The 15,751-nt window shown below is 38.3% G+C and overlaps 1 protein-coding gene across 1 annotated transcript; it reads right to left on the bottom strand.

Moving 5' to 3' along the window:
- Positions 1-894: 894 nt before the first annotated feature.
- LOC141398344 (uncharacterized) lies at positions 895-1,695 on the bottom strand. Its single transcript, XM_073975632.1, has one exon. It carries the CDS (start codon positions 1,693-1,695, stop codon positions 895-897), a length of 801 nt encoding a protein of 266 aa, XP_073831733.1.
- Between the last annotated feature and the right edge of the window lie 14,056 nt (positions 1,696-15,751).

Below are 15,751 nucleotides of genomic sequence, written 5' to 3'. Positions count from 1 at the left end.
ACCAAATGTCATGTAATCGAACTCGAAGAGTCCAAAGGGCGTGATGATAGCGGTCTTTTGGACATCTCCCGGGGCAATTGGGATTTGATTGTAAGCACGTACCAGATCAATTGTTGAGAAAATGTTCTTTCCTCGAAGGCCGTGCGCGTGAATATGTGGCAGAGGGTATTTGTCCGGGACTGTCTGTGCGTTCAAAAGACGGTAGTCGCCACAGGGTCGCCATTCGCCATTCTTTTTTGGGGCCATGTGTAGCGGACTTGCCCAAGAGCTGTTTGAAGGGTGGCAAATTCCTTGGTCCATCATATACTGGAATTCTTGCTTTGCAATCGCTAGTTTATCAGGAGGAAGTCGACGAGGCTTTGCCGAAACAGGGGGGCCTTTTGTCTCGATGAAATGATATACGCCATGCGGAACCTTTTTCACTTTTCTCGAAATGTTCGTTATATCTGGAAATTGAGATAGTAAATCATGATACTTGCAATTATTTATCATAGTTTTAATTTCCACATAGCCAGGAATCGGTTTCACTTCTCCTTTAATATTGATCCCAGTTTCAGGATCGATGAGCTTGCATTGTTTCATATCCACGAGTAAACCATAAAATCGGCTCCGATGATAGGATGAGACACATCAGCATACACAAATTTCCATTGAAATGATCTTCGGAAACCAAGTGAAGGAGATATTACTGTTGTTCCATAGGTTTTTATTGTTGTACCATTTGCAGCAAAAAGAGAATATTCGTCGGGACGACTGTTGCCTTTCTTATGATCCACGGGTACAACTGAAATGTCAGCACCTGTGTCGATAAGGAAATGTTTTCCCAGACTTTATCATAAATGAATAGGCGATTCGTTTTGCTAGACCGATCACTGCTCGCCTCTAGTGACCGGCTTATTGGTTTCCCGGTTGTTGATTGTTTTGGAACGTACATGGTTGTCGGCACTTATTTGCTCTCTGACCGAAACGACGATGATAATAACATATACCTGATGTGTTTGAGTTGGTAAGAATGTTTCTTCGAGTCCTACTTCTAGAATTTTGTCTTGAACGGGTTTCGTGCAACTGCTGAACCGCTGCTGTAAGTACTTCAAATTGTTTAGACATCGCTGAGAGGTCAAACGATGTGTTTCCGACTGCAACACTTGAAATGCCGGAGGGCGTTGATACGTCTGCAATTTTGTCAGCCATCTTTGCAATTGCTTCAAGAGATTCCGATGATGTAAACAGGATTGCATGGATGTGTGTTGGTAGTCGCTGCATCCACATTGTACGCAGGAAATCGTCGTTTACACCAACATTAGCAAGATTCTTCATTTCTCGTAGCAGGATACTCGGCTTCTTATCACCAATTTCCAAATTATTGAGAAGTTGCTTAATACGTTTTTCCTCAGAGACGGAAAAATCTTCAATCAAACGTTTTTTCAATTGTGTGTATACGTCTTCAGGCGGATTCAAAACGATGACACTTACATGAGTCAGCAATTCCGTATCCAATTCGGCGATTATTATGTAATACTTTTTCTTCTCGGAATCAATTCCATTCAAAGCAAATTGCGCTTCCACCTGGACAAACCAAAGAGACGGATTTTCTCTCCAAAATCGGGGAATTTTAATGGCATGTTGAATCGAACTAACAGATGGGATTGCATTCTGTTGAGATACACCAGTCGCTGTTCCTGATTTGTTTGTCATTGTTGAGATTTGAGGCACAAATTAGGTTGCTTGAAAAATATTCAGCGTCGAGGGTCACCAATTTATAGGCGGAGAGAAAATTAACACACAACCGACAATTTGAAAAACTGAATTTGAATTGACTTTATTTTTCATATGTATTCACAAAACTTATATTCTAAAATCTAAGCCTATTATTTTATATGTAAACGAAATCAGAGCATACTTCATATGTTATTTATGTATGAAAACATTAAAGTACATTTGACTAAAGTATATTTTTTGATAAAGCATACTCCTACACCCCTATAGTGCATAAAGTCTTATCTCTTTTCTTATGGACGGGACACAGGATGCTCAGGTTCCAATCGTCGGGTACGCGTTCTTCCTTCGAGATAGAGCTAACTAGCTGATGCATACACCTTATCAGCGTGTCGCCTCCGGTTTTAAACAGCTCGGCTAGTAGGCCATCAGCTCCTGCTGCCTTATTATTCTTCAGCCGGTTTAGTGCTGCCTTTACATCATCTTGACCGGGTGGTATTCATTCAATACCATCTTCTGGGATTGGATTTGTGGTATCTTCGTCGATTTCGCTACTATTGGATACCAACAATTTGGAAAAATGCTCTTTCCATATCCTTAGCACACTATCAGCGTGTCGCCTCCGGTTTTAAACAGCTCGTCTGGTAGGCCATCAGCTCCTGCTGCCTTATTGTTCTTCAGCCGGTTTAGTGCTGCCTTTACCATCTTCTGGGATTGGATTTGTGGTATCTTCGTCGATTTCGCTACTCTTTCCATATCCTTAGCACACTATCTGTATCAGTTACCAGATTACCTTGCTTGTCTCTACAGGAGGATGTGCCCGTTCCAAAGCCATCAGTTTTATGTTTCACTCTTTGGTAGAACTTTCGGACTTCATTCTGTCTCCTGTACATCTCGATTTGTTCACACTACCGCTTTTCCATCTCTCTCTTTTTCCAGCGGAGAAGACGTTTCTCCTCTCCCCTTTTCTGCCGATACCTCTCGCGTGCGCTACGCGTTGCTACTGATTGTAAAGTAGCCCTATATGCCGCATTTTTCTCTTCGGTAGCAGCACGACACTCCTGGTACTACCATGGATTCCTTGGTGGAGGTCTCTGGCATCCAAGTACTGATTTTGCGGCTGCTTGCATGGAGTGGGATATGTTTTGCCATCGTCCTGATATGTTATTGGGACGAGGAGTGCTTTGATTAAGTAGTTGGTCCAGTTGAGTGAAATATGCTGTGGCTGTCTGATGTGATTGCAGCTTACCGATGTCCAACTTCCGTGTTGTGTCTGTTCGCACTTTGTTTGCTACGTTTAATCTGGTACGTACCTTTGCTGCAACAAGGTAGTGGTCCAAGTCTATGATTGCACCTCGGAACGATCGTACATCCAACACGCTTGATGCATGTCTTCCATCTATCACAACGTGATCAATTTGATTTCTTGTTCTTTGATCTGGCGACATCCAGGTGCCCATATGAATATCGAGATGATTAAATCTGGTACTGCTAACTACCATATTTCTTGCAGCTGCAAAGTCTATCAGCCTCATACCATTGTCAGATGTTTCACTGTGGAGACTGAGTTTCCCGACTGTTGGGCCAAAGATATTCTCCTTTCCAATATTGGCATTAAAATCGCCCAGAATAGTTTTAATGTCATGGGCAGGGCAACGGTCATAAGTTTCTTCTAAGCGCACGTAAAATATATCTTTGGTCTGTTCGTCCTTGTCTTCAGTGGGAGCATGAGCACAAATAAAGCTGATATTGAAAAATTTTGCTATTAATCGAATTGGAGACCAGATGTTTTAACCTCCGACCAACTACAAATCCGCAACCATACTCATGCTTTGTGTCATGGCAGCTATAATACAGTGCGTCACCTTTAGGTGTTGTTGTGACGCCTTTCCCGTTCCATCGTATTTCCTGTATGACAGTAATGTCGGCCTTGTACTTTTCAAGTTCATGTCCAATGCGTAAACTGCACCTTCTCTATAAAGAGTGCGAACATTCCAGGTGCAGATTCGCAGATCATGGTTCTTAAAACGTTTGCGGGGTTCGTCAACTTTAGAGGGGTTTGTTTTTCTTTTCTTTCGTTTTTTCATAGTAGGCTGTTTTTTCTAGGGGAGGGTTACTAACCCGACGCCCAAACCCAACTTTTTAACGTTCTTATGGGTGATCGCGCGGCACATGTTAGTTCACTACCTTTAACGGGTGTTAAAGGCAGTTCCCCAGTTGACACCACGGGGAGGTCAGTGTCCACTTGAGATGAAAGAGGGACCAAGATAAATCCTGGGCTTTGCCATGTTAAAGCCGGTCAGGACCGTTCCTTGGTATATTTTTTATCTCTCCTCAAAAATTTTATTTTTTAATATACGAGGTTGAGGAAGTTAGGCATCGATATGTTAAATTCCTACGTAATTGCCCAAAGTAAGCTGTATCGGTTCACTCTTTCTGGTACCTCCCACACAAAATTTCGTAAAAGTTCAGTTTAAGACATTCTATACAATTGCTTTGATTTTTGTCGCAGTCTCTTGAATTCGTCGTCCCCATTACGACAGTACAAGTTTTTCAGGGGCAAGTCCACACTTCCAGACAGAATGCTCTGAAAGGTGTAAAAAAAACATTGTGCACCATGTAGGTGACTGGAGCGCATGATAACTTTCGAACGGATCAACCGATTTAGATCACAATTTGGTTCTCGTAATATTGGGCAATATCAAGTTAGAAGATGGGAGATATCGGTCCACTCCTTCAGGTACCTCCCCCAAAATTTGTCATTAAAATCGTACACATTAACGACTTAACATTGGACTATGTTGACAGTTTTTGGTGGAGTAGTGTTGTTACCCCCACCAACCTTAAATGTCAGATTATAGCCATTTCGGTTAGAAAATTTTAGCTAAAGCAATCAAAATACCGAAAATCGGGAGGTACCGTTATATGGGGGCTATATCAAAACATGGACCTATGTTGACGATTTTTGGGTGGACATTTTTTGCGACACCTAGGAATAACAAATGTCAAATTACAGCTATTTCGGTTACACATTGTAGCTAAAACCCTTAAAATACCGAACATCGGGAGGTACCGTTATATGGGGGCTATGTTGAAAATTTTTGTTGTGTTGAAAGTGTTGTGACCCCTAAGAAACTTAAATGTCCAATTACAGCTTGTTCGGTTAAAAATTGTAGCTTAAACCCTCGGAATACTCAAAATCGTAAGGTACCCTTATATGGGGGCTATACCAAAACTTGGGCCAATGTAGACCATCTTCGAACTTGACCAGCCCATGAAAACAGATACTCGGGTGCAAAATTCCAGCGCTCTAGCTCAATTTTTGCGGACACAAGAGTGATTACAACAGACGGACACTGCTAGATCGACTCAGAATTTTATCCAGATCAAGAATTTATGTACTTTATAGGTCCCAAGTTATTATTTTAATGTGTTACACACGGTAAAACAAACCTCATATACCCTCCATACTATGGTGGAGGGTATAAAAACAGCTGTGAAAATGGACTCTTATTTTATTTGTTTCTTTTATTCAATCCCTTTCACTTCACCAATTAAATTCAATTTTAATCCCCTTAAACTTTAAAAGTTTATTTAACAATCTACTGTTCTCAGTATAAAATTATATTTGGTGCCAAAAATTATATGAAGTCAATATTGTTTCTATCGAAGTTGTTGTTGCCTTGCTCCTTGGGATACATACATATATGAAGGATTTTATGCATTGTCGTTTAGTGCCATGGTTTTTGTCTCAAGGCATCTACTAAAGTGTACATGTGTCTGTGTGTATGCTTGCTCCTTTATACAATACAAAAATCGTATGTTATATTTCAATCTTAATTTATTTTGTTTGTCTACATCCTTTGTATTTCCCCCTTATCATCATTGTTCCGCACACAAATCATTTCGAATTTCCCTTTTTGCTGCTTCTAGGCATAGCAAATACAGTTACAGATATTTTCAATGTACACAATTCGACACGTAGATATGAAAACACACACAAATATACGCACTGTCATGTGTACATATATATGTATGTATATGAAGGACTATGTGGATGATTTACTTTAAACCATTATTTTATTTTATTGTCTAGGAATATATTTGCACTTGAGTCCTTTTGACTACAGAAGGAGAAGATATATGTATGTGGGTTATATCTTTATAAGAGTTCATATATTTAAATCTTGACAATTTATCCAGTCAAGTATTAATTTATTTTGCATTATTTATACAATATTATGCGCGATCAGAAAATTCCGTCAAGAGCTTTTGACGCAGTAGCTATTAAATTTGCAGGGATTGATGCCATGAAACGCCGTGAATTGTTCAAGAAACTCATGTGAGAAAGCAAAATAGTGGTATAGACATACAGTTTGACAAGTAATTGTTTTCAAACTAAGAAAACGAACACTTTTCACGCAATAATTAGTGAAAAATGACAAACAGTTGTGATAAAAATGTCGGGTTTTTTCCAAAAATCAGTTAATCGGCTTGTTTAAGACCAGATTAAATGCATAAATAAAAAATAACCCATGTAATTCAACAATAATGACCAAAACTAATAATTAACATGTTTTACAAGGTGGCAAACAAATGTTTTCAAAACGTAATGAAGGTTTCAAAATACCCCATTTATTCGGTAAATACTTAAAAATGATGATATTTCATGACTATTTTTATACCCTCAGCCTTTAGGTTAAAGAGGGTATTTACACTTTGATACGACCAAAAATTTGCCTCATCGAAATAATGGTTTCAGACCTCAAGTATGTTTGTACGATATCCGTTTCAGACAATTTTGGGTCGATCTAGCTATGTCCGTTCTTCTGTCTGTCTGGCTGGCTGGTGCGCACGATAACTCTCGAACGGATCAATCGATTCAGTTTAAATTTTGGGTATCGAAATATTTTGTCCAGACTTGATTTAAGATCGAAGATGGGCCATATCGGTCCACTCCTTCAGGTACCTCCCCCACAAAAGTTCAAAAATGATCGGAAAAATTGTCCGCACGATAGCTCTTGATGGGAGTAACCGAGTTAGTCCATACTTTGCACATCCTGACATTTCTACCAGACATAGATGAGGTTCCAATATAGACCCTATTGGTACACTCTTTCGGGTACCTCTCACACAAAATTTTGCTCAAGTGCAGTTTAAGGCCTGCCCTCGAATCGCTTTGATTTTTGTTGCAGCCACTTGTATTCACTACTCCCATTACGACGATATCATTTTTTTCAGGGGTAAGTCCATATATCCTCAGAAATCAGCACGAAAACTGCAAACAACCCATATAATATCATGTGTCGTAGTTGGAGTGCACGATAACTCTCGAACGGATCAACATATTTGGTTTAAATTTTGGGTCTTTCAATATTTTGTCCAAACTTAGTTTAAATTCGAAGATAGACCATATCGGTCCACTCCTTCCGGTACCTCCCCCACAAAGGTTCAAAGTTTTCGCCAAGATTGTGGGCATGATAACTCCTGGAGGGAGTAATCGAATTGAGCCAAACTTTGCTATTGGTAATATTACTTTCAGGCATAGATCGGGTTTTAATATGGACTATATAGGTCCACTCATTTGGGTACCTCCCACACAAAATTTGGAAAAAGTATAGTTTAACAATTCTTCTCTGATCTTAATAATTTGTGATGCAGCAGGTTGCACTTGCGGCCCCTTTTACGACGTTGTAATTTTTTTCGTGGGCAAGTCCATACTTCCTGAGGTAATGACCCAAAAATGTCCAGAAAATCCTACCGGCACCACCTAAACTGGCTAATATGTAAAATAACCCTTTAAAAGGGAAATCGATTTAGCTCAAACTTTGTAAATTGAAAAGTAAAATTGTAATATATTTAAATTTAGAAAATTAAGTACATTTTTAATTATATAGTCTGTAAGGAAATATCCATAGACTAATAAAGAAAAAAAATTATTTCCTACAGATTTGTATTACGTCCGAATCCAAAGTTTGGAAACAATACATTCGTCTTGGATCATTCTGAATTTTGTTGCAACATGTAGTTTTTTGCGGCCCTTTCCATCCTGGAAAATTTTCCCAACAGCTAAAAAACCTACAGAAGTATTGTGCTAACTTTTTTTCTGCGGGTACATGGATGTGGGTATATCTCTGTCGGCTCAGCTGACTGATACTTTCTTACTTGTTCTTAATAAGGAATAACTACTAACAAGTATCAATAATATTAGGTACAGTCGAAATCGCTTATAACGTCGGTCAAGGGACCGACGGAATTTGTCGCTATAACCGATATGTCGTTATAAGCGATAGGGCCTCAGAGATTTGGGACTTTTAGATATCGTCGTTATAACCGATATGACGTTATAAACGACGACGGCATAAGCGATTTTGGCTGTATTTAATATCCCTACTAAGAGGGTTACCATATGGTCCGAGGGGGTACCAGATCGTATTACATGTAAACAATGTCCTATAGGGCTCAAAGCGGGAATATCTGAAAACTAAGACGTTTTACGTTTGGTACAGAAGTTTTTATTACTTGTAAGATGGTTGGTATTGAAAATGGGATACATCGGTCCACGTTTTAATATAGCCCCCATAGAACGGTACCTCCCGATATTCGGTATTTTTAAGGTTTTAGCTTCATTATCATACCAAAATGGCTGAAATTTGGTATATAGTTATCATTGGGTGTATAGAACTTTCCACTTGAAATTTGTTGGTATAGGTTCACGCCTTCATATAGCCCCCATAGAACGGTATCTCCCGATATTCGGTATTTGGAAGGTTTTAGCTTAATTATGCCATCAAAATGGTTGAAATTTGGTAATTAGTCTTCGTTGAGGATATAAAACGTTCCACCAAAAATTTTTTGGTATAGGTCCACGCCATAATATAGTCTCCTTAGAACGGTACCTCCCGATATTTGAAGGTATTTTGAAGGTTTTAGCTTCATTATCCCACCAAAATGGCTGACATTTGGTATTTAGTTATCGTTGGGTGTATAGAACTTTCGACCTGAAATTTGTTGGTATAAGTTCACGCCTTCATATAGCCCGCATAAACGACGGTACCTCCCGATATTCGGTATTTTGAAGTTTCTAGCTTCTGTATCCCACCAAAATGATTGAAATTTGGTAATTCGTCTTCGTTGAGGATATAAAAAATCGGTTATTTTGGTGGAGGGTATAAAAAGTTCGGTCCGGCCGAACATAACGTTTTCTTACTTGTTTTAATATTAGGGGGAAGTAACGGAAGTTGTGGACCGATATTGACCATCTTCGAACTGAAACTAAGTTTAGACAAAATATGAAAAAGGCCACATCAGGTGAACATTACGAGAGTTATCATGCTCTCTAGCCACTACATATGGTGCGGTGGGGTTTTTACACCTTTCGGGCTGTTTTCTCAAGAAGTACGGACTTACCCCTAAAAAAATTTTTCCTTCGTAATTGAGGCAGCAAGTTGCATCAACAAAAATCAAAGTGATTCGAGAACAGCTCCTGAACTGAACTTTTCCGAAATTTTGTGTGGGAGGTACGCGAAGGAGTGGACCGATTTCGTCCATATTGGAACCTCATTTAAGCCTGGTATATTTTTCACGATGTGCAAAGTACGGACTATATGGGTTACTCCCGTCAAGATTTATCGTTCGCACAAATTTTCAGAACATTTTCGAACTTTTGTGGGGGAGATACCGGAAAGAGTGGACCGATCAAACCCATCTTCGAACTTAAACTAAGTTTGGACAAACTATTACGAAGGCCAAATCTTGGACCGAATCAGCACATCTGATCGAGAGTTATCTTGCGCTCCAACCACTACACACGGTATCATAGGGTTGTTTTGCATCTTTCAGGCTATTTTCTCAAGAAGTACGGACTTACCCCTAAAAAAATTTTGCCTTCGTAATTGAGGCAGCGAATGCAAGTTGCATCAACAAAAATCAAAGTGATTCGAGAACAGCTCCTGAACTGAACTTTTTTCGAAATTTTGTGTGGGAGGTACCCGAAGGAGTGGACCGATTGAGTCCATATTGGAACCACAGCTGAGGCTAGTAGAACTTTCACGATGTGCAAAGTATGGACAAAATCGGTTACTAATTTCAAGAGTTATCGTGCGCACAAATTTTCCGAACATTTTCGAACTTTTGTGGGGGAGGTACCGGAAGGAGTGGACCGATATAACCCAACTTCGAACTTAAACTAAGTTTGGACAAAGTATTACGAAGCCCAAATTTTGGACCGAATCGGTTGATCCGTTCGTGAGTTATCGTGCGCACCAGCCAGACAGACAGACGGATGGACATGGCTAAATTAACTCCAAATTGTCTGAAACACATTTCGTCCAAACATACTTGGGGTCTAAAACCATTATTTCGATGAGGCACATTTTGCCCGTGTGAAAGTGTATATTAGGCCGGGGCGATTCAAACCCTTAATGAGCCCTTCGCGATTCTGATTCCTGGGATTAAACTGAGCAAAAAAGTCCACTAGACCATAGGTCTATCGCGAAAATCGAGCCTCACGATTTTGACTTTAAGTTTTTTATTCACGTTTTTTGGACATTTTAGCATATAACGGCCAAACATTTGAGATTTTCGATCCAATACATAGACAAAAATTGTAGCCAAGACAGTGATTGAGAACTCTCTAATACATCGCGAAAGCATTGGAACGCTCCTTCAGGCAGTTTTGGCCTTAAGAAGGTGCAAACTTTTCGGAAAATGTCGATAAATGGCACTGTGCTACAAAAGTTGACCAGAAAACTATTCAAGCGTTCTGATGCAAAATTCTATCGTGTTGGGATCCATAGACATCGAAAATGCCTTTAGTTCGTTTGGTTCACTTCGTTTTATCTTTTTATAACGGTAAAAGTAGTGAAAATCTGAGTTTCTTACATTTTCAAATTTAAACGGGCATATCTTATTTTTTTTACAACGGATTTCTCTTGATCCTTCTTGCTTTTAAAAGGGTGAATAATATCTTCCGAACAAGTTATTATTTTTTTAATCGGTTCACAAATGGCTATGTTATAGTGGTTTCTGTCTTAAAACCCCCACAAAAAAACTATAACTGAATTTCTCATAATTTTCAAAAATATAATGTTGTTTGTTTTGTTCAATATTTATTTTGAAAATTGTGGGAAATTCGGTTATAGTTTTTTGTGGGGGTTTTCAGACTTAAGCCACTATAACTTAGCCATTTGTTATATTATTAAATTTGTTATATTGTTAAATAATAACTTGTTCGAAAGATATTATTCGCCCCTTTAAAAGGAAGAAGGATCAATAGATATCCGTTGTGAAAAAAAGAAAATATGTCCGTTTAAATTTGAAAATGTAAGAAAGCCAGATTTTCACTACTTTTACCGTTATAAAAAAACAAAACGAAGTGACCCAAACGAACTAAAGGGACTTACGTTGTCCATGGATCTCAACACGATAGAATTTTGTATCAGCACGCTTGAATATTTTTCTGGTCAACTTTTGTAGCACAGTGCCATTTATCGATATTTTACGAATAGTTTGCACCTTCTCAAGGCCAAAACTGCCTAAAGGAGCGTTCCAATGCTTTTTCTAAGTATTAGAGAGTTCTTAATCACTGTCTTGGCTACAATTTTTATACCCTCAGCCTTTAGGCTAAAGAGGGTATTTACACTTTGATACGACCAAAAATGTGCCTCATCGAAATAATGGTTTTAGACACCAAGTATGTTTGAACGCTATCAATTTCAGACAATTTTGAGTAGATCTAGCAATGTCCGTCCGTCTGTCTGGCTGGCTGGTGCGCACGATAACTCTCGGACGGATCAATCGATTCGGTTCAAATTTTGGGTATCGAATTATTTTGTCCAGATTCGATTTAAGTTCGAAGATGGGCCATATAGGTCCACTCCTTCAGGTACCTCCCCCACAAATGTGGAAAACTTGTGCGCACGATAACTCTTGTAGGGAATAACCGATTTGGTCCATACTTTGCACATCGTGTAATTTCTACCAAACTTAGATGAGGTTTCAATATGGACTCAATCGGTCCACTCCTTCGGGTACCTCCCACACAAAATTTCGGAAAAGTTCTGTTTACGACCTGGTCTCGAATCGCTTTGATTTTTGTTTACGCAAGTTGTATTCGCTGTCCTCTATACGACGATGTAAGTTTCATTAGGGGCAAGTCCATACTTCCTGAGGAAATAGCCTGAAAGTTACAAAAAGCCCTATGACACCGTGTGTAATGGTTGGAGCGCAAGATAACCCTCGAACGGATCTGCCGATTCGGTCCAAAATTTGGCTTTCGTAATATTTTGTCCAAACTTAGTTCAAGTTCAAAGATGGATTATATCGGTCCACTCCTTCCGGTACCTCCCCCACAAAAGTTCGAAGTTACCGATTTGGTCATTACTTTGCACATTATGAAATTTCTACCAGACTTAGATGAGGTTCGAATATGGACTCAATCGGTAAACTCCTTCGAGTACCTCCCACACAAAATTGCGGAAAAGTTCAGTTTAGGACCTGCTCACGAATCGCCTTGGTTTTTGTTGTAACATCTTGTATTCACTATCCCCTATACGAAGGTACACGTTTCCTCAGGGGCAAGTAAATACTTCCTGAAAAATAGCCTGAAAGTTGAAAAACAAACCCTATGACACCATGTTTATCGGTGGAAGCGCAAGATAATTCTCGAACAGAAATGCCGATTCCGGCCAAAATTTGGCCTTCGTAATATTGTTTCCAAACATAGTTTAAGTTCGTAGATAAGCCATATCGGTCCACTCCTTCAGGTACCTACCCCACAAAAGTTCAAAAATATTCGGAAAAATTGTGCGCACGATAACTCTTGATGGGAGTGACCGATTTGGTCCATACTTTACACATTCTCATAATATCTACCAGATATAGATCAGGTTCGAATATGGACTATATTTGTCCACTCCATCCCGTACCTCCCACACAAACTTTTGGATAAGTTCACTTTAAACCTGCTATTGAATCACTTTGATTTTTGTTGAAGCAACTTACATTCGCTGCCTCAATTACGATGGTAAAACTTATTTTAGGGGCAAATCCATACTTCTTGAGAAAACAGCCCAAAGGGTGTAAAAACCCCCTATGGCACCCCCATGGTCTATGTCGGTCCATTCCTTTAAGTACCTTTTCCGCAAAAATGTTGAACTTTAATCCTAATCGATTTTCGCGGTAGACCTATGGTCTAGTGGACTTTTTTGCTCAGTTCAATCCATACAAATCGCCCCGCCCTAGTGTATATACATACCCTCGTTAGCATAAATGCTGAGGGTATAAAAAATTATCATTAAATTTTTTAATTAAACACGGCTTTTTCGGATTTTAACCCTACGTGCGCCGTACGGGATCTTAAAGTTGTTGTGCTAAATTTGGTAAGAAGTAATGTAATACTTCGAAATATTTGTCGTTTATTCATTGGTCGAGAAAAATGGCCCAAAAGCTATTTCTAAATGCCTTTTTATATTTTTTGCTTCTCAATAAAAAAAGGTCCATTGCTACGCACAGTGTCATTTGAGTCATCTCTTATTAACCATATTCTGACACCGCAGTGTGATAGAAGATCAAAAAAGAGAAGACATGTGTCTCTCCGTTTTTCCCTATCTCATCAACTTTCGTGGTTATAGACCTCCAAAGGTTTGAGGCCTTGATGTCAAACGGCATCATTTTGTCGGGATCATATCCTCCAAACCGTTAAGAAATTTGATTTACTCTCAGAGGCAAAGTTGTAGCCCTTGTCTTAAAGAACAAAAATGGTGAACATAAAATCCATCAAACATCATCTGCAAAGTCAAAAACGGCAAGGTCAATTTTCTTTTAAAAATTTTTCTCGGGTTGGGGTCTACAGTTATCAAACCGATCAAAATTGAAGCAAACAACCAACTACAAAAATGAATCTTAAATCTCAATGAACAACTTTCTAGAGAGTACGAACTCCGCAGAAACTGCTCTTAAAGGTCAAAATAGCAAAACAAACGTGACTTTTATGTAGTTTGCTCGGGTTCTGGTCCACAGATACTACACCGTTTAATATTCAAGAAAACAATCAACTACAATAATGTTGCAAAGATATTAGTAAACAACTTTCTGGAACATACGAACTGCCAGTCAAATGTTCTTAAAAGTCAAAATAGCAAAACACTTTAGGAAATATTCGATTTGTATACATTTTTCTCCGACTCTAGTCCATAGATACCAAACTGTCCAAAATGTAAGAATAGAGTCAACTACAAAAATTTACCTAAGACCTCAGTAAACTACTTTCTATAACATATCGACACCTCCAAATAATAGTATGCTAAGTCTAAAAAGTGAGTTTTGCAGGAGAAGCTCTCAAAGTTTGGACATTTTTTTGAACTTCAGTACTATGCTAAGTCAATATTTGTTTATAACTTCTGTTCGGATTGACCGATCATTACCAAAATTAGACAGAATTTAAGTTAAAGGACGTTCGACACCTCCAAATAATAGTTTGCTAATTCTGAAAAGCGAGTTTTGCAGGACAAGCTCTAAAAGTTTGGAAATTTCTTTGACCTTCAGTACTATGCTAAGTAAATATTTGTTAATAACTTCTGTTCGGATTGTCCGATCACTACCAAAATTTGACAGAATTTAAGTTAAAGGACGTTAAATATAAAAATGTAAAGAACTTGAAAACATGCTAAGTCGACTTAGCATACTATTATTTGGAGGCGTCGATATGAACTTTCTAGGAACGGTTATTAAACCTCACATTTCGATTAAATTTGCCCATTCTTTACTGTTCAGGCCCGTAAATGCATGACCTTTAAAATTTTCTTGAATTTTGAAAGAGTTTGTTATTTACAGATCTGAGTAGAGGAAAATGTTAACAATAAATGATTTGCTTGTGAATTTCAGCTTATAGCTTCATTCCGAGGATATTCATATGTTCTGGAAAGTTGTTTATTGAAATTTTAGGTACAGTTTTGTAGTTGACTCTATTCTTAAATTTTGGAGGGTTCAGCATTTATGTTTTAAAAATATGTTTGTTGAGATCTAAGGTACAGTTTTGTAGTTGTTTTGTTCAAATTTGATCGGTTTTATATCTGTAGACCAAATCCCGAGAAAAAAAATGTAAAAAGAAATTACATCTTGACGGTTATGAAATTTGATGGAGTTTTTGTGTTCACAATTTTTTTTTTTTTTTTTGAGATTTGCTACAACTTTGCCTTTGAGATGAATACAAATTTTCTGACGGTTAAGAAGATATAGTTCTGAAAAAATGACCCCTTTTGACATCAAAGCCTCAACCCTTTGGAGGCCTGTAACTGCAAAGTTGATAATATAGGAAAAAAAACGGCGAAACATGTGTCTTCTCTTTTTTGGTCTTCTATCACACTGCGGTGTCAGAATATGGTTAATAATTTTCGTGTTGCATATTGTTATAAAATAAGGAAAATTACACCTAACTTTCCCAGTAATGACGGTGTATGTACATATGTGCCCTCGCTTACTTGTTTTTATGGTGGGGGGTTGGTAACCAGATAGAGTGGACTTTAAGGTTAAAAGATGCACAATGTTTGGACAAAATCAGATACTACTGTCCATGTTTAATACAAACGACAAAATCAAATTCTAACCTTATATTGGCTATTCTATTCAAACCGCAATTTATTTTCCTTACATGTCGTAAATTAATATACCAAATTATCCTTCAAAGTCCCTGATAGTGGTATTTTGTAATCACCCTCTTCCTGCATACACATCTACATTTGCCAATTCTCTCCCTTTTCTTGTGAACAATATTTTTGGCAAGCACGTACTAACAACCCCTCTAATTGTATCACAAATATTACGATGTTTCTGCGTGTGTGTGCGTGTCAATGAATATTTGTACAGGAAGTAATCCGTAATTATAAGACTGTCAAGAGAAAAACCGCACAGAATAGGGCTGCTGACTGAATGAACTCAATTGAAGTACGTGAGTCTTGTTTTATGAGGGTAAAGTTTTCAACATTAAATGGGGCTTTAAAACAACAGTTAAAATATATTTCTGGTTTTGTTTTAT

This window comes from Musca autumnalis, unplaced genomic scaffold (genome assembly GCF_047663935.1).
Source record: "Musca autumnalis isolate F117 unplaced genomic scaffold, ASM4766393v1 scaffold_3, whole genome shotgun sequence".
Classification (NCBI taxonomy): domain Eukaryota; kingdom Metazoa; phylum Arthropoda; class Insecta; order Diptera; family Muscidae; genus Musca; species Musca autumnalis.
This window is presented reverse-complemented; position numbering and strand designations above follow the sequence as displayed.

What these genes read in the sequence shown, in the direction of transcription:
- LOC141398344 (XM_073975632.1), bottom strand. Translation starts at nt 1,695, where the DNA reads ATGACAAACAAATCAGGAACAGCGACTGGTGTATCTCAACAGAATGCA.